Consider the following 19,938-nt stretch of genomic DNA (forward strand, 5'->3'; position numbering starts at 1 on the left):
TTCATACAGCGAATATTGGAAAGTAGAGACCTTTTGTAACGCAACGATCAAATTTCACAGTTCTTAACAAATTATTGGCATGCATTCATTTCGAATAAGACCGACTTCTTTGCAACAGGGCTCCGTTGGAATCTGTCCCTGCTAAGTTTGGTCTTAATTGCCGATATCTTTTTTTTAAGGCACAGAGCCTAAATGAGTGAACTCGATCGGGGTCGGAAGCATAATAACAGTGAAGAACAGATTCTGAAAGTTTCCATTATGTTTGTCATTATTGCATTATATTCTAATATTCCATGTACGGATATCTCTTTCCTTCGAAAAAGACAAGGTTAGAAGAAATCCGAAAAATACATAGGGCCGGTTTTTATCGCGAGGTCTAACAATGCACGGTTTTAATCAATCGGTGGACTTCAGACTTTCTCGATGACCTCTAATTTAATTAAATAAGATTTGTGAATAAGTAAAAGATGTTTAAATACGTTCAAGGACGATGGTGTAAATCAGAAGGCCTTGTATTTACACTACTCTTAACATAACTCATATTTGAACGGGAATTTGACTGGTAATCTTTCGATCAATACATCGTCTCATTGATTTTTTATGGTCCTATTTTACGTTTAATTAGGAGCCTGTTGGATTTTCCGCATCAATTTTCAACTTCTAAGTGAGCGTGCCGTGGCTTGTATTTAAACAATTTCGGTTCGTTTTGAACAGGAAATGATTGCTTGTCAAAAATCTGTGGCTTACCCGAAGAAGCAGATACCTCATGAAAGCAAGCGAGAGTTGAGATGAAGATTGTGCTCCAAAGCAGAAAAGCCTTCTTGAGTCCTTTCATGTCTACGTTTGCTGTTGTGCGCCGAGTAGGGTGAGACGGCTTCAATCTGGGGAATTTTAAGTCATGGATATTGTAACACGTAAGAGAGGGGCCTGGGTAGAATTTAAATAGGAGGTGAACTGGTGATAATGTTCCGCTGGACTTATCCATAGATAAGATTTGACAAAGCCGATGAAACTTCACCAAAATTCTATCTTCTTTATTACTCCTATAAAATAGATCTCGGTTCAAAAGGGCTTAAATGGCCTCGTATGTTCGTATATGCAGTGGTGGGACGTTAGTGGGGAGGATAGGCGATTGAATTTTTATATATGGGTATTATTTGTCTCGCATCCCCGTTAGAATCAGAAAAGCGATAACTGAGTAATGTTGAGTTCAGAGACTGAATACATTAAACCAGAAATGTCTCAAATAAACTCGAGCCACGTATACGGCCTTGGTCATCAACGAGTGCTCTTTAAGCTCCATAGTAGATCATCGAACCGTGAATTCGGAAGGTCTGTGGTTCGATTTGTCAAAGCGGACTCAGATTTTTCCTTCGTTCAGCATTTGTGACAAATTAACAACATGTGTCTTCGTCAACAATGGAACTCAAAATTTATTATATGTGACCCTCCGCGGGATTCAGGGAATAAGGTGAACGCACGCACACGGCACGCTCGCACACTAAAACAAAAGAACTAGCTTTTAGCACGAGATCTTTATTTGACACGAATACATGATATCTTTTCATGCTTGAAGATCACTGTTGCTATAGTTATATATGAAAATTGCGCCTTTCGATGTGTTGCCTTCGACTTTGAGAAACATTTACGCTTACTTTTTTGTTATTATTTTTTATTTCATCATGTTAAGTGCTTAGTTTGTGCAAGCTCCTTACGTTTTGCCATTGAACGTTTTTCTCACTCTTTGTCTTGCCTTGAACATTATTTACTGCAGTCCATCAGCAACAATGAAGAACTCCTAATACTTTAACTCATAACATAGCTTTGCGTAGTCTTCTCCTCAATGATGTAGTCAGATATGGCCTCTCAGCGTTGTATTATACCCGCAGGCTTTCTGGAAGATGCCTTGAACTTTGTGAACAGGACAAGCCAGGCGCGATAAGTCAGGGTAGGCGAGGACCTGAGGAAAAAGTATGCAGACGGCAGCTGGGGGAGGGTGTGTGGGAAAGGGTTATATGTCTCATTCAGAATATTGTAGGCGGTCCTGAATCGTCTGCTCGAGGAAGGACTCACCCAGTACAGTCCCTGCTGAAAGATCTGAAGGAGAGGTAGGAGATATTATCGAGAGTAAGTGAAAGTAAACAGAACGCATTTCGCATGGCTAATTTGGAGTATACAGCTTCTTTACGTTCAGGTGTACTGAAACAATATTTTCCCCCTCACGAAACTCAAGATTCTCGTATTTGCACCTCGAGAAATCTTGGCTTGTTAAGATGATAACTATTACTCCTAAACATCTACATGAGTATGCAAACCTTCAAGCTATGTAGAGAGTTTTCAAATATTGATCCGCAGATATTGTATCATTGTGTACTTACCACTCGTTGGATCTATAACCGAGACAAGCTATCATCATCATCATCATAACGTAAACCTCGTGCTTGTAAGTATTTTTTTCAGCTCAATCGTTGGCAATCTACAGTGAGTTCATAGCTATTCTGTATAAATTAAAGACTTTATGATTCATACCTATCAAATCAACAGCGATATCGTAACAACGGCTTAAGATGTAAACAGGACCAAGCCCTCAAGAAAGTTAGAATTTATAGTAGAAGTGTAATATAGCGAACTTGCACATGTCGCCGCTTGTTCAATATTGATATCATTGATAAAATTGAATACAGCCAGATAATGGCAAATGTATCGTCACTGAGTCTTAAACACATAAAGACAGTGAAGATCCATTCTACGATTATAAATCGAGTGATTGATGCGCAGAAGCATGGAATCATCTGACAGGCCCCATACATAAGATTGCTGCGATGTTGTTTGATTGATTGTCATGATCTACAACTGCTTCAACCTTATGAAGACTATTGACGACCCTGTATCGATTCGTGATCCAGGGTCGTCAAGTTATTAGATCTCTTTCACCGTACATTGATTGATCCATGTACAGAAATATGAGATCAACCGCGTGGCCCCGAGTATTAACGGTGCAACGATGTTAGGTCGACTATCGCGATCTACAATCGCTGCAAACGTTGGGCGTAAAGACCACTGACGATCTCGAATCGATTCGTCATGCGACGCAATGAATACAACAAGTAAAAATTAGGGAAAACCACTTAAATTCCATAACATTTTGATAGTACCAATAGTTCGCATATCTCGTACCTGGACAAACAAGGTCTGGTCCAATCCACGTTCCATTTTCAGCACACCTCTTTATTGTTGCACCAATCGCTTCAGATCCTTCCTTACAAAAGAACCTGCATTCAGGGTCATATGACATCTCTGTGTTATTGGTGTTACATCCCAAGAGGACACCATTCCTCGGTAATGACAAGGTCGGGCACTTTAAAGCTGAAGGAGAAATCCCATTATAATTAGCATGACACTCATCTTTCGAGTACATCACAACCTGGCATTTAATTCTGACTATAGAGAGAAATAAGTTCAGCGTAAGCCATGCAGACATTTGATGTCGGGTAGAAATGGTTCTCCGATCCTCGGCTAAAAAAATTTACCCATAACGCGGAATGTAGTGTCTTTTATAAATTTATATGAGGCAAACAAAATAGTAAGACCAGAATCAAAACTGGAAAAGTATCAAATAAACATGATTTTAAAAAGCTCACAATCAGGTATAACAAGGGGATAGTTTGGAGTTTCATAACTCTCGCATTTCATCAACTATCGACTGAAGAATTACCTCTCTTTTTGGTTTTAGAAAAACTCAATGGTTATTGACTGCGCGTGTGGGAGAACTTAATGAACTGGAATAATTATATTGGTTGGCTGAGTTCTTAGACACAGCCCTGTGTTAGAACTGAGCTGCAAATGCAATTTATCATCAGCGATGTACAGTTGATGACTAAAAAATAGAAAGAAGCTGAGATAAACTAACATTTTTTGCGCGATCAGTTATCAATGACTTCTTGTTCGTTTTGACGTATGAACATTACTCTTTCTATCTGATAAACTTTGGGAACCTACTTTTACAAACGAAGTTCTGTCCACTCCAAATTCCATCGTACTGACATCTTCTGACTTGAGATCCTGATCCTACATAGCCATTATTACACGTGAACCGACAGACGGTACCGTTATATAATGGCACATTTCCTGGACATCCATATCTTGTTCCATGAGTTGGTGGAGACAGTACTGGGCATGTGATCTCTGCAATACAACACACATAGATAATAATCAATATGGTTATAACATAATTAAAAGTTTTATTAACTTTAAAAAGCAAGAAGCCAAATAAAAATGTTGATTAAATAAAACATTTAAACTAAATTTTTCTTTTCCAATTTACATTTACCTTCGCATGCAGGTAAGGAGTTGATAATACTAAATAACCTAGGAATACGTTCACAAAGATCATTTCGATCCCCTTAGAGACTTTCCTAGACCTCCTAAAGATGAAAACAAAATTTGGGCAGACTACCCTAAAATCAATGGCTCTTATGCACTGGAATTTGCTATCAAGAAATCGAAAGTAAAAAAACACTTGCTTCTTTCAAAATCAACCGGTGTTCGCAAACTCGTTGAATAATGACGTCACCATTCATTTACGCAGAAGACTTATTGGAGAATTCTCATGGTTCCTTAGAAGCGCTCGACCATTTAACCACGTTCCTATATGTACTTGTATGCTTTTATTCAAACATTCCCCTAAGAAGAGTCCTAGATAGCTCTAAGGAAAAAGAAACTCTTTGCTTTCGGCCCCCTGACGCTATTCGCAGTAATGAATGTTCAGATAAAAGATTCAGCTAAATTCAAGATAGTTTAGAACGCAGTTTTGTTAAACAGCGCCTAGAAAGCTAATGTTTCTCGCGACATGAACTTACAGTGCCCAATTTATCAACGCGCGGCATAATTTGCTGGTCTAGAACTAGTCGGCTATATTGGCCAACATATTTAGCTTTGGGAATACTTGAGTCTCTTTGCAGATTTCAGCTGCTGTCAATCAAACGGTTGGATGCGTAAAGTAAATCCCAAGGTGCGATAGAGTTTACAAGAGCGTGCGAGGCACGGGTCACTCACTTGAACTTCACGCTCGCCGGTTAATGCACAGTATGGCCGAGAGCATATTACCGGATTTTTTTTCTCTTTGAAGTCCGGACGGCAAAGAGAAAAACAAACAAATACCCACCTAAAACAGGCTTACGCCTGAGGGAATAGTTAGATAATTATTCATATTTGGATCCGTTTTGATTAATCAAAACACCTGAAAGAGTCAAGCTTTATTCAATCCATTCAGTTGAATGAGAGATAACATGTCCAAGCGTTTGAGACATCAGCCAGGCTTTTACGCGACATTATTCAATGATGTTTGCGATCGTGCCTGTAATTCAAAATACCGCCCAATTGTTGTGGGCGTTTACGAAGTCGAGCGTATTGTCACAAAACGAGTGAAAGGAGGCAGAGAGAAGTACTTAATTCAATGGCAGAACTACTCCTCGAGTGAAAATACGTGGGAACCACCCGAGAAATTGGCCGGAAGATCTCATCACCGCCTTCGAGAACAGGTCTGTCGATTCGCTTCGTGCCGATGAATGCATTTTTTAAATTAGCTTTTAAATTTAGCGCCAGCGTCTCAATGAAAGTCCCGGATATGTCGCTGAGTTCTGGGCGATGAGAACGGCTAAACTTTGTCTTAATAAACGGCCCCTAGAAAATACAACTTATAAAGTACTAATATCAATATTAAAACGCATATAATTATAATTCTTAACGCTACTTAAGAGTCTAATTTCAGTGTTAGTGTATGGACAGTTAAAACTCGTCAAAGAGAAGGGCCTGTAGTTTGTTTTTCGATTTTAAACTCGCATAGTTCCTCAACTCCCCTGGCAAGGAGTCCCATGCTGCTTCACCTCTGCAGTAAAAATTCCGCTGACCAGAGGTACACTTGTACACGGGGATCGGCAGCGACTCATATTCACTCCCAATATGTGGTTATTTACAAAATAAAACGGAATATATTACATATTGGTCATTACCAAGCTTCGAGGACCTACTTTGACAAGAAAAATTCTGTCCACTCCAAGTTCCATTACGCTGACATCTTCTTACTTGAGAGCCAGATCCTACATAGCCATCCTCACACGAGAACTGACAGGTTGTATTGTAATACACTGCATTGTGAAGCACTGTTGCATTCCTCGGACATGTGGCTCTTGTATCACTGGATGGTGAAGGCACTGGACAAGTAACCACTGTGATGAAAAAGGAACAAAACTCAAATGAAAATCTACCCAACGTGAACACACAGGAGGAATGCACTCGAAAGCAGCCAATTGATTTGCGATTTTTGACCAATTTCTGGTAAGAAACAAAATATGGCCGAAATGCTGTTTTTAGTGAGAACTCTGTGTCAAGTTGTATTTTAAAGTGTATGTCAGCTTCCGAGCCAACTGGGAGATATTTTGTCGAGTTTTAGTTTGTAACTGGTATTAACAACTTTTAGATTTGTAGTTTATAATTACTGCCTCTTAATTTACATTCAAAACGAAAGGGGTCCATTAGTTTCTTTTGATACTAATCTGACGGTGGAATTATACAAATGTAATTTTACAACCGCTTTCATACAGCAATGAAGTAATTCGCGAAAGTGGTCAATGTCGCTTTTGCTTGGGATCATTTTTTATATCGGACTAGACTGCCAAAGTCTTCAATCACAGGATTAAATTTCCAAGTTCCAGAATAACCAATGCAAGTTTGAATAATTTGATGGCAAACCTGGAAACTGCAAGGAGCTATCATACGCAACGAGACCAAAAGAGCGTCCCCAGTAGCTTGTGACGGTTACTTTACTTTTAACTATTCCATCGGAGGGATTCAGTCTGTAAACGCTCCTTGATAACCACCGGTTAGTGGCGAATAAATCAGACGAGATAAAAGTAAGTCCAAAAAAGTTGACTCCATCGCTTTGAAAAACTGTCCTTCTATTGTTGCCACTATAGTTCATGGACTCTATCAAGTTCCATTGACTCAGCCAGAATATAAGCTTTCTTCTTCTATCAAGAGTGATACCAATTGAAAACCTATATTTATGCACCGCTATAGTGACACGCTGTGTTCCGTATAAAGTTGATCTTTCCACCTTAGAAATATTTCCAGTATCAATCCAAAACATCAATCTGTGGAGAAAATCACTCAGCTGCATCGGTTATTAGATTTATAAGCAATTTACTTCACCATTTTATCTCAACCTTAGATTTTCATTGAAAAAGTCTCCCCAATTAATAATTGGTTTGCGGGATCTTTCACGCGTTCATAAAGTACTTACCCTTGGTGTGGATCAAGAACGATATCGGTTGGTTTAGAGAGCGAAGAGAAAACAATGCGTTTGTTATTTCCATCGAGGTCTGATACCATTATACTATTGTTATAATAATCAGTCCAATACAGCTGCAATGAGTCCCACTCTACTGCCAACCCCTCGCAGTAAGTCTCATTGTGGATAACTGTGATGTTTGTGCCGTCCATGTTCGAGCGCTGGATACTTTCATAGTCGCACCAAAATATGTAGCCCTTATTGTAATGAAAGTCTACATCTACAGCGAATGATAAATTGGAAACGACTGGAAATACCGACTTGTTGTCGTAATCCAAAGCTAATACGCAGTCTTCATTTGCAACCAGAAGACATGGCGAGTTGCACGAATGTCTCATTGCTATGAAAAAGAACAAACAAAGGAAAATAATCGTAAACAACCATAATACATTTTTCAAAAGAATCAGAGGCGAATTAATGATAATCGATCTCAAATAATGATTTGGTACCGGTGAGGAATTGCCACATTCCTCATATCCCACCCTTCCCCCCCCCCCAAAAAAAAAAATATATATATATCTAGATATATATACAGCACAATAAACTTAATATATCCGATCTCATAGTCCGTTTTTTTCGCCCATGATAAGGGGAATGTACATTTTCCTACAGGAAAAACGGTTATGAGCCATCATTCTCCCTCCCGCTGAGTCGTTTAGAAGAAAGACAATAAAAAATTCGATTTTCAAAATATTAAATGTTTTGGTGAAGCGTTGCTCAGCCTAGTTCACTTTATCAAGCATTTTCTTTGAACAAGTATGATATTATCAAAAGGACTCCCTAGTCCTGAATACAGAATAAAGACGAAACAAAATTGAATATTAGAGAAATAAGTTTTGCTTCCGTCTCTGAAGGAGGGCACTCAGAGGCACAAACATGTTATGCGCACATTCTCTTTTCTCGATCGATATCCATTATCTGATTGTTTTCTACTGCATACGAAGTAATGGAGTCCAGATTTCACATTAGCATGAATTTCAAATTTCCAAAAGTTGATTTATTATGTCAAAAGCGATGTTACATGCAAAAGCACAAAATCTTCTAATATTTTTTTTGATAAAAACGAATGCGGAACTTTTTTTCCGTTTTGTTTTCATGGCAGTTGCGTTACTACACAAGACAGTTTTTCAAGGTCAAAGTCTGTCTCAGAATCTCATCAGTTCACTTAATCTGCTAATTGTAAAGCAAATCTAATGATACTGAAATTATCATGGTTTATTTTATTAATCTTTTTAATGACAACATTTAATTCTGCAGTGCATTGTTGTTTTTTCTCTTTCTGTAACATCTCACTTTGTTTTCATACCGCAAATAGTGAAAAGTAAAGACCTACTATAACGCAACGATCAAATTCCACGGTTGTTAAAAAATTATTAATATGCATTCCTTTTGAATAAGACCGACTCCTTTGCAACAGGGCTCCGTTGGAATCTGCTGTGCTAAGTTTTGTTTTAATAACCGATATCTTTTTTTTTAATGCACAGAGGCTAAATGAGAGAGCTCGATCGGGGTCGGAAGCATAATAACAGTGAAGAACAGATTCCGAAAGTTTTCATTATCGTCATTATTGCATTATATTCTAATACTCCATGTATGGATATCTCTTTCCTTCGAAGAAAGAAAAGGTTACAAGAAATCCGACGTTATTTATTAAAAAGAAAAACTTCCGATCCCACGTGCTCACATTTCACCTTTTCAATTGACCTTTTATAGTTTGTTCATTATTGCTTTTCTTGTAATCGACTCGCGGTTAGCGCTACACGGCCAGTGTATGAATTGATAGATTTCACGCTTCCACTTACTTTCTGCATGCGGATCCACTCTTCAGGAATTAAATTTACATTTTCCCTTCAGTTTAATTCTAAGACTCCTTGTGTTCTTTAGACTGCTTTTCATTTTGTATGCCTAAATTACAACTCCCTGAATATATTCGAAATTCGTCTCGAATTGTATCCAAATTGTACTTATCTCTGTTTTACACAACCAGACATTTTACGAAAATCCTCGTGTTTAAATTTTTTTCGTTATTTTCGTAACCAAATTCTTAAAAACTGGTTTCATATTACTATTTTCCCGTCCGGCCCGCCCTAAATCAGTCAATAATCATAAGACAAAGACTTTTTTCCGCCAAACCAAAGATTTGAATTTTTTTTAAAATCTATACTTTAGTGTGTTTTTGCGACAAGATTGCTCTTATAGCGCATTTGATGCCTGTAGCGATATAGCAAACTACGACCTACATGTTCTTTTACTTCAGTAGAGAAATTTGCAATTCATATAAGTAATCTCGAACAAAGGCTGATAAAAAGGAAATGTAATGCTTAAAGCTTCAGCAAAAACGAAAACCACAAACACATGATGGTATTTTGCTATATCTAAAACTCTACACGTTTATTCAGCTTTCTTTATTGTTGTAAGACGTATTCATGTAATAATAATAATAATTCGAGTATTTTTATAGCGCTATTTGCATAGAAATGATCAGTAGCGCTTTCCAATGATTCACCCATAAAACTGTTCTACAACAATCTAAGTATACGATTTAAAATGAGGTCTACTAAAGAGCAAAAAGTGTGTTAATACGATCGAGGACGATGGTGCAGCCTAGGAGGTCTTGTAACACACAGTTCTAACGTTTCTCCTTTTCTTGATCTACTCTATCATACCACTATTGACTTGTACTTGTCCATGTCACGGTAAGCTATGAGCCTGTTGGCTTGTCTGTCTCAATCTCTTACTTCTAGGCGAGAGTGCTATTGCTTATATTAAACAATTTTGGTGCGTTTTTATCAGGGATTGATGACCAAATTGCCCTAAAATTGTGGCCGGAAGTATTTCAAAGAGCATTTGCAATTTGTTCGGCAGGGAATTACATGGACATTTTTCAATCCTTCAATTGTAAAAATGTACCAAATCTTTACAGTTGTGTAAACAAATGTGTGTCATATCATTTTGCCTTGATAATACAATCAAATATTCAACAGGGTAATAACACTTACCAGAAGAAGCGGACACCGCATGAAAACAAGCGAGACTTGAAATGAAGATTGTACTCAAAAGCATGACACCCTTCTTGGGCCCTTCCATGTCGCCGTTAGTTGTGGTGTATCAGCAGGGTTGAGTCTAATAATGACGTGGTCTCACTCGTAAGACGGTTTCAATAACTGAGTTGCCAGTAACCAGATCCTTGCGTTTGCACAAGGATCGCCAAGGGACAAGCATGGCAAGTTGCCAACAGGAAATACTCGGCGAGGGGTAATTTCGAAGTTCAAACACACACGATTTTGGTGAGAGATCATCGCTTTTCAGCCGCTTTTTTTTTTTCTCAAAAATGGATCTAGGTAATGTTGATACGGGGGAAGCGTACGTTTCTGTGAAAATAACCATGAAATATGCTATGAAATCTACATATAAACTTCTCACCTTGCGTTGGGTTTCTTGTGAAATTTACATCGAAATAACATTTCTAGTTTTATTTACGTTTATAAAGTCTACTTCTGGCTCTTTTCTCGGTTCGGAGAGAAGAAAGAGCGCAAGGATCTGATTACTGGCCACCCATTCATTTCATTTTTATTTTAAATCTCGGATATCATACCATGTAAGAAGAGGGGCTGGGTAGAATTCAAATCGGAGGTGAACCGGGCGATGATGCTCTGTGGGAAATAAGTACATATCCTCTCTCATAGATAGGATTTGACAAAGTTAAGGCCCCGACGAAACTTCACTTAAGTTCCCGATTCTTTACTACTCCCATGTAATAGATCTCTGTTCAAAAAGGGCGTACATGGCCTCGTATGCCCTTTGTATTCACGTCCCTCTATCTCGTCCCGTTCTATGCTTCTGAGTGCAGTGATGATTTTTAGCGTTGCCTGTTTTAATGAGTTGTCAGCCTCTTCGGGTGAGCATTGTTATTATTTGTTCAATATTCGATCTCATCCCCAAAAAATATGATCCAGCTATGACCTTTCAGCGTCGTAGCTTTGAACATGAAGCACCTCTCGAAGATTTCCTGTGGTATCTATTAACCCATTCACTCCCAAGATCTCGTTAGTACTGAATTCTCCTTACTGTCTGCCAAAAAATTCTTGTGATGTTATTTTGGAGAATTTAGTGTTGGATCAACTGATGATCCCCAAATTGATATTTGTCTCTATTCTCATCACTTGTCTGCTTGATGTTGTTTCGTAATTGGAGGGAGAAATTCAGTCTTGGTCACTCATGGGAGTTAAAGGGTTTACCAAGGTCTTTAAATCTTTAAAATTAATGGAGCTAAATATTGTTGTGGTAATAGCCCGAAAACTTAACTTGAAATGTTATTTAATGAACAAATGAAGAAGCCTTGACTGTGCTCTGTTCTGTTGTAAAGCACACAGCAAGCAGCTAGAGCACGAAAGAAGTGTAAGGAGAAACGTTCGACTATGTCTCGTGTTTCTCGCGACTTCCTAATTGATTTACAACAGAACAGAGCACAGTTAAGGCTTCTTTATTTGTTTCATAAAAAAAGAATCCGTCAAGCTCTCTTAGTATAACTTTCTATTTTCAAAACAAAATATAATTTTCGAAGCGAAGAAAAGCGTCTTCAGCACGTTTTTAACTTTCTTAAAACACGCTGAAATAAGTCAGTCAGATTCCTTGTTCAAATGTGGCCTTTCACTCGACGCACTTGAAAGGATGTCAGAGCAAGCTTTAGTTGTTCACTCGAAGGGCGGACGATATCTTTGAGTTTTACTTAGTTACCGTAGTAAGCTTACAATCTAACTGAGCGCGAAAACCTTCAAAACTCAGAGAGTCCATTTCGTTTTTTCTTTTGTGATTTTCGTCTCTGCTCAAGTCAATTACGGCGCTTGGCATGTTTACAAACCTTTGTTTAGTTTTGCCTTTGCTACTTGCCAGCTCGCTTGTTCCGAAATTTCACTTTCAATTAAAGAAAAAAACAGCCAGATGGAGGTCCGGAAAGTGCTCTAACACTGTACAAATGACTGGCAGGTGGCGTGACAGCTTTAGCTCAGCTCTGTGTTTTGTGCTCTTATGTGGAAAATCTGTTTCTTTCGAAGGAATAATACCTATTTGTTTATTAGCGGATGATTTAATCGCTTCATTCCAAAAGTTCGTCACTTTCGGAATCTTTCAGTATGAGAGCTGAGTCAGAAAAGTAATGAATTGGTTGATAAATATGCAAAACAAAATGTTCTTGTGGAAAAGGTTAATCAATTTGGATATAATCTTACGGAAATATTGCATATGAAAATTTTAATCTCAACGTGAGTGGCAATGAGCAAGTAAGTCCAAGGATTATGGTCTGACTACGACTTTTGTGAGAAATACCTCGTTGAGTGACACAACTACTATGAAAATTGGATAACACACAATGAATCAAATAGTCTGAATAAAAAATGAAAAAAAAATTATTTCTGTGTAAATGAACGAAATAAAACATAATCCTTGGCAATCACAGGCCTCTCTGCCGTTTTATGAAACTGATGCTCAAAACTTCTACCTGCCATTTGTCGGTTTTTGTGGTCGCTGAAGTCACTATGTTACACGGATGAGTTAGTTAGTGAGCGAGCGAGCGATGGCAAGTAAAAATAGAATTCTGATCTTGATCCAATTTGGACTGGTGCTCCCCGGTGCTTCCTATTGTCTTTTACGGAGTGTCTTTTCAGTCCGGCATTCATATAAATGTTTCTTTCCAAGCTAAAATTGAATCTCGACTCCCGGATTGATACACGCGCATGCGATAGACACAAAACCAGTGTAGGATGCTTCCTTGGAGCGTTATTAGCTCGAAGCGCTCGACTGAAATCATTTCATGAAGAAATTGCCTCACCATTGTGCGATCAGAGCTCAGCGGGAGAATTATCTCAATTTGGAACATGCACGTAGCAGTTGAAGAGCCAAAAAGAAAAATAAAAAATTAGCGATACGTTTCGCTTCGATTCACAACTACGTGACATAATCACAAAAAAAGTAGTTGTTGCTTACCAACGTTCATGGGTCTTGATAACTATATTGAGAATTTTGTATGAACTAAACTTTTGATCCAAAAACGATCTTGATTACTATACGGGTTTCATCTTGAACTGAAACGCTAATTGTAATTTTTTTTTAACTCAAAAGCACTTATTGCAGAGGCGTCGATCCAACCAGAAAATGTTTCGCACCTTTTCTCAGCATTCAGCTTCATCGGAAGCGGTTACAATTCGCACTCGATACACATTCTGGCCTAAAGCCACCAGCGAATTATTCCAGTTCTTGTATGACACTGCAAAAGACAGTAGAAGACAACAGATTAAACAATTATTTCAGGATTGCGCGTGATTAATAACAAAACTTTTCCTTTCAGAAATATCTTAATGAATGTGCTGAACGCATTATAAATAGCTAGAGAAAAAAATTTTTTCTGAAGAAAGAGCGTTTTAGGTCTATTAGGCCCATATATATGATTTTTTTCAGTTCTTGCCGCGCACTAAAAAGTCCATAAACATCCTAAATTCATTTCACGGTGGCATCCACTGACGCGTGATTTAAATCAAAACTTTTTCTGGCAGAATTATCTAATAGGTGTATCTGCACATCACGGAAACCTTGAGGAAGATATGTCTTCTTTGAAAAGAGAACATTTTATCGTTTGAATCAGCGACTTACGGCCCAAAAGAGCCTCTAAATTTGCGAAGCGATTAAGCTCGGCGAAGTTTACAGCGAGTTTGAGTTGTTTAAAACTTGAAGCAGAAATCGCCAGTAAGCAGAGTTGAAGTTAGCTTTGTCACGAGCAACTGAAAGATAATTTCCCGCAAACGCCGAGTTTTTCGTTGAGAGTCTTTTGAGACTCGTCAAGACACCTCTGTGTCTCTGTGTTTCTACTGGCGGTCGGCAATTCCAGTGGTAAAAGTGTTAATATAGCTTGATGTATGGTTTTACGGACTTGATGCAGGCCTCACTCGTCACTTACTATCACTCCGTTTGATATTTCACGAAGTTTTACTAATTGAATGACTGGAACAGGCTAGAAATACGAGCTAATACGATAATAAAGAGGAATTTCTTGTTTGCCCATAACCAAGAAGTACGAGAGCCACACGACAGTGGACTGCTAAGACACACGATATCGAAATGCGTCAATCACTGTTGTGGAAACTCAACCAATCATAGCGAAGTATAGTGCTTATTCACTGTATATAGTCAAAACCCTGTGAAAGATATGGAATGTAGCCGCTTCGTACGACAAACGACAGGTAATCCATCATTCAGAATCGATGAAGAGCACATAAATCTTGACTGTCGCTTTTAGTTCGTCACACCATGCATTTAATTGATATCGACTGGCATTGACTGATTATGTCGGATTTAATAGGTTTAATTGATTTGAGTTACGAATTTTCTTTTTCCTAGAGCTGAGCCGTCCGTGCAACTCTTCATGTATTTTGGTTGCTGCTATAGACCGCATAATGGCTTTGGATTATGATAGTAACTGGAGTTTTTCAGTCATTTCTAATTTATCACTCGCTTTAGCTGTGGATTATCACTACAATCTGGGTTACATATTTTGGTGCGATAGAAACGCACAAAACATCAAGCGCTCAAATATGGATGGCACCAACATTACTGTTATCCACAAAAATGTCAAGGACCCTTTCTGGCTTGCAGTGGAGCGGAACTCATTGCAGCTGTATTGGACAGCTGGAGGATATACACATCGGAACATATTAGTATCTGATTTCGAGGGAAATAATTTTTTTTGTTTGTTTTTTTTATCGGTGATAATTTAAAATTTTTTTAATTTCTGTTGTAGTGTAAACTCATGATCGCCCACTAAGCGGCCATGATTTATGTTAAGAGGATGCGGAAAGGGAAAGGGACTGGGACGGAAGAAATATTCCTTGGTTACCTGCCCTATTGATAATCTTGAATATCAAATTGATACAAGATTGTCAATACTGTTTTATGGTTGCTGCGATTGTACATCCTAACGGTCGATCTAAAATCGTTGCAGCTTTTATTTGTATTGCGGCGGAGCTACTGATCTCATGCATCTGTGCATTGATCAATTGATGCATGATCGAAGAATTGAAATAATTTGACGATCGATCTTGGATCATGAATCGATACAGGATCGTCATCAGCTTTTTCATGGTTCGCAGCGGCTGTAGATCACGATAGTTGATCCAACAGTGTCGCTACGTTCTAATTAATCTGTGCATGGATTATTCAATTTATGCTTGTAGAATGCATCGCAACTGCTTCTTTGTGAATTGAATCCAGAGACGTTGCATTCAAAATTTTCGCCTTATTCAGGCTGGTCAACGATACCGTTTCTGAATATACGGCGACTCATACAGGTCCGACATATTCAGTGAAATCATTTACGAATTTCAATTTTGAGGTAAGCCAGTTTCTTGTACAGATTTAAGCTGTGACTACAATGCTATAGTCATTTATCTCAGCTACAACCTCCAGGCCCTTCATTCAGACAAGTAAAGTGAGGAACTCGCTGTACTATCACCGGAGGTGGAACTGACGGATATATGTACCGTTGCACTTATGTCCTCTCATTGCAGATATGTCCTCTGACGTAATGTGATAGAGTGGCCAATCATATCCTGTGATCTATCGAGCGACACGCGGCTTGGGACTGGTTAAGAGACTCCGTTGTAGTTATGTCTTCAAGCAAAAGTACTTATTCGAGGGGGTCGGGATAAGTGGAAAATTTGACCAGTATTTTCCGGTAACTGATCTCAGGAAAACATGCTGTTCGCATGATCACTGCGAACCGGATCATTGGCCTCTCACATTATTTTCTTTGAAGTTCTATCGTTCCTTCGTTGGCGCCGTGTGATCGCATCGTTGTTATAGCCTAAACGTGGAAGAATAACTCGCTACGTAAATAACAAAGCGACTTTCGACCAAAAGATGCGTTATTGTTCACGCTTTATTTGCAGTCTTGCTTTATTTACTGTCCTCATTGTTCGACTTGCGACTCTATTGACAACATTTTACACACAAGCTAAGACAAAAGCACAATGTGGTGTCATATCACAATTGTTTTATTTTGTTTAATAGCTGAAGATCATAGATTATGGTTCGTCGGCATGAAATTATATATTTTTGACGCTTCGCTGATCTGCTGGAGGTGAGATCGACTGAGAGGTCAAAGTTGTGATAATTTGTCTGCGTCGCGTCACGAAGTCTTCCTTGAATCACAGAAGTTTGGCCTTTGGTTGTTTATTTTAAATATTGTAGGTTTTTGCTGTATCGCACTAAGCCCTCCGTAAAAATTTGAAGTAGTAGATTGTGATGTGATTTTATTGCGGTTCCGCTGATTTTAGCTGTTCTTTTTTTAGTACTGTTTCTAGATCAATGTTGGATTTATTGCACGTTTGGGTGGATTTGTCATAATTTACCCCGTTTATGACAAATTCACACAATGATCCAATCGAAAATCGGGGTAAAGTTGGCTATGGCAAGTCAGTAGGATATATTCCACCTAAAGAATGAATTTCACAGAATTTACCCCGTTTTTCTAGAATTCGCTGATCAAATGGAAAATCTGAGTAAAGATGGCATATGGGAACTTAGCGTGTTGGCCACTTGCGGATGAATTCGTAGAATTTATCCCGTTTTTCTAGAATTCGTTGAAAAAAAATGGAAAATCGGGTTAAAGATTGGATATGGTAACTTGGGATCCTTTTTATTTGGAGGATGAATTCTCAGATTTTACCCCGTTTTTTGCCAAATTCACTGAAAAAAATGGAAATTCGGGGTAAAGATAGCATATGGGAACTTCGGGTATTATTCACTTGTAACATGAATGCTCAGAATTTACCCCGTTTTTCTCGAATTCACTGATCAAATGGTAAATCGGGGTAAAGATGGCATATGGGAACTTAACGTGTTAGCCACTTGCCGATGAATTCGCAGAATTAATCCCGTTTCTCTAGAATTCATTGAAAAAAAATGGAGAATCGGGTTGAAAATTGAATATGGCAACTTGGGATCTCTTCAATTTGGATGATGCATTCTTAGATTTTACCCTGTTTTTCTAGAATTTGTTGAAAAAAATGGAAAATCGGGGTAAATATTTTTTTTTTAAAATCTGACTGTCACAATATTTTTATTTATTTTTTATAAATTTTTTAATTTATTTTTTAATACAAAAACAACTATATTACTTTAATTACAGCTATATTACTTATATCACGGCTACAGAAAATAACTTACAGTACAGTTACATCTATAGCTACATTACTTACGTTTTTTGTTTTTTACAAATACGTACGTTACAGTGCAATACAATATTTAAAAAAATACTGGTTGAAGAGCGACTAAACAAATAACAATATATTAAAAGAAAAGAAAAGAAAAAAACAAAAAAGCGTTTACAGCCAGAGTGCACTACTCACAATTTATAGAAAAGAAGGTAGTTTAAAAGAAAACAAAAAAGTGCAGGAAAAAAGGATACAAACATCAAATTATATGTAAACAGAATTAAAGAAAACACTAAGTTAATGCGTGTTGTGCTTGTTTTAAGCATGGTTTTTCTTATAATAATGATTTATGCATTATAATGTGAGAAGAAGAGGGGAAAGTTTTTATTGCCGGAGAGATGTTGCGCATTCTGCATATCCATACAAAATATCTAGTGACCACAAAAAGGAAGTTTAGTTTCTTGTTTTTGTGTGGCTTAAGCCCTAGTACTATAAATGGCGATAGATTGAAAATTTCTGCGAAAGGTTCTCCAAGGTTAATTATCCATTGTTTAAGACCTTGCCAGAAACGGTTGGATATATCACAAGTCCAAAATAGGTGGATGAGAGTCTCTTTCTCACTTTTACAAAAAGTGCACTGCTCATTGTCCCTAAGGTTTACCTTGGTAAGAAAAGTGTTGGTGGCTAGTCTTCTGTGCAGTAGCTTAAATTGAAAAACAATCAATTTTGTGATTTTTGTGCACAGAAAAGGAGTTCTGTAAACTGCCTTCCAGTCGACATTATCTGGTGTTTCGAGCATGCATTCTGTTGCTCGTCAGAATTTTATATGTTAGTCTTTTTGGTTTTGTCGTCTTTAGGAAGGTGTCGAAGGTAGTTTCGTATGCAGTATTACAGCTGTTGAAGTTAGCTTCATTGCTTTTTTGTAAGGCCTTAACAGCTGATAAGATGCCTTGAAAAGTAAGGAAGTTTGTTTTAATGTCGTAAAGCTCTTTAAAATCAGAGAAAGATAGGAAACTATTCGCATCATTCATAAAATGGCCCACTGTTTTAACTCCCTTTACAGACCATGAACGATAGTATACAGGTTTGTTACCGACACGTATAAGAGAGTTATGCCATAGACTTTGCGCCTTTAGCTGATCAATGGAGGAGAAATTAGTTTCAAGTGAGATTTCTGACCAGATGTGGAGTATTTCTGAAGTAAAGGCCTCTGCAGTTTTTATAGTTTTTAACAGATCTTGTTTATTAAGGTTGGTACGAAAAAATTCGACACCACCTAGATTTTGTAATTCATAGTCAAACAAAAGTTTCCATTTTCCTTGATTTTCCGGATCTAGATATTTTTTTACCCAACTTGATTTAAGAGCTTTGTTGAAAATTTTGATATCAATCATCCTTAACCCTCCGTTCTCGTAGTCGTTGATCATTATGTTGTGCTTTACCTTGTCTCCCTTGCCATCCCATACAAAATTGAAGAACATATTATTTATTTCTGTTAGAGCGCTGTGGTTGGACGGCAGAGGGGACAGGATGTAAACCAGTTGAGAGGCAATAAGGCTTTCTAAAACTGTAATTTTTCCTAATAAGGTTAAACGGCGCAGTTCCCAGCAGCTTAAGCTGTTTCTGATTTTGGTTAGTTTTTCGTTGTAATTAGCTTCTATAGTGGTTTTGGGGTTGGTGGAGAGCCATACGCCTAGAGCCTTAACCTTATCTTTTACCTATTTAAAATCTTTGTCGGGTCTGAGATGTGTTTCGTTTCGAATATTCGCACCGATCCACAAAGCTTCAGTTTTCTTGCTATTTAATCGGAGACCAGAAATCTCGCTGAAAAAGTCTAATATTTGTAAGGAGGTTGTTAGAGAGGCGGGCGATCGATCTAAAATAAGGGTAGTATCATCCGCGTATTGACTGATTTCTACTTCTTGTTCGTTTATTTTTATGCCCTTAATGTTTTTATTTTGCCGTATTGTTTCGGCTAATATTTCTACACAGAGAATAAAGAGATACGGAGAGAGAGGGCAGCCTTGCCTTACCCCCCTTTCAAGTTTGAAGAAGTTGCTAGACCAACCGTAGTTAAGAATGCAGCTTTCTGTGTTATGGTAAAAGAGCTTCCAGTTGATAGCAGATTGCCAAAAATTGTAACACTGTAAAGTTTTTGGAAGAAAAGACCATTCTACCGTGTCGAAGGCCTTTTCAAAGTCGAGAAAAAGTAGAAGTCCTGGAATGAATCACAAATCGGGGTAAAGATAGCGTATGGGTACTTCGGCTATTATCCACTTGTAGTATGAATGCTCAGAATTTACCTCGTTTTTCTAAAATTCACCGATCAAATGGAAAATCGGGGTGAATATGGCATATGGGAACTGAGGGTATTAGCCACTTGGGGGA

The 19,938-nt window shown here is 38.0% G+C and overlaps 2 protein-coding genes across 2 annotated transcripts in view; both read right to left on the reverse strand.

The window, feature by feature from the left end:
- Positions 1-880, reverse strand: part of LOC131795314 (low-density lipoprotein receptor-related protein 8) — an 8,977-nt gene extending 8,097 nt beyond the window's left edge. The window contains exon 1 of the mRNA XM_066174328.1: positions 748-880. Within this exon, the coding sequence (XP_066030425.1) occupies positions 748-835 (88 nt within the window). The 5' untranslated portion in view covers positions 836-880. The remainder of the gene's footprint in view (positions 1-747) is intronic.
- LOC131795293 (low-density lipoprotein receptor-related protein 6-like) overlaps positions 1-6,824 on the reverse strand; it is a 26,320-nt gene extending 19,496 nt beyond the window's left edge. Inside the window, exons 1-4 of the mRNA XM_066174326.1 lie at positions 6,751-6,824; positions 6,030-6,227; positions 4,000-4,185; positions 3,178-3,366 (exon numbers count right to left, since the gene is read on the reverse strand). Of these exons, the coding sequence (XP_066030423.1) occupies positions 3,178-3,295 (118 nt within the window). The 5' untranslated portion in view covers positions 3,296-3,366; positions 4,000-4,185; positions 6,030-6,227; positions 6,751-6,824. The remainder of the gene's footprint in view (positions 1-3,177; positions 3,367-3,999; positions 4,186-6,029; positions 6,228-6,750) is intronic.
- Positions 6,825-19,938: the final 13,114 nt, after the last annotated feature.

This window comes from Pocillopora verrucosa, chromosome 11, assembly GCF_036669915.1.
Source record: "Pocillopora verrucosa isolate sample1 chromosome 11, ASM3666991v2, whole genome shotgun sequence".
NCBI classification, from domain to species: Eukaryota; Metazoa; Cnidaria; class Anthozoa; order Scleractinia; family Pocilloporidae; genus Pocillopora; species Pocillopora verrucosa.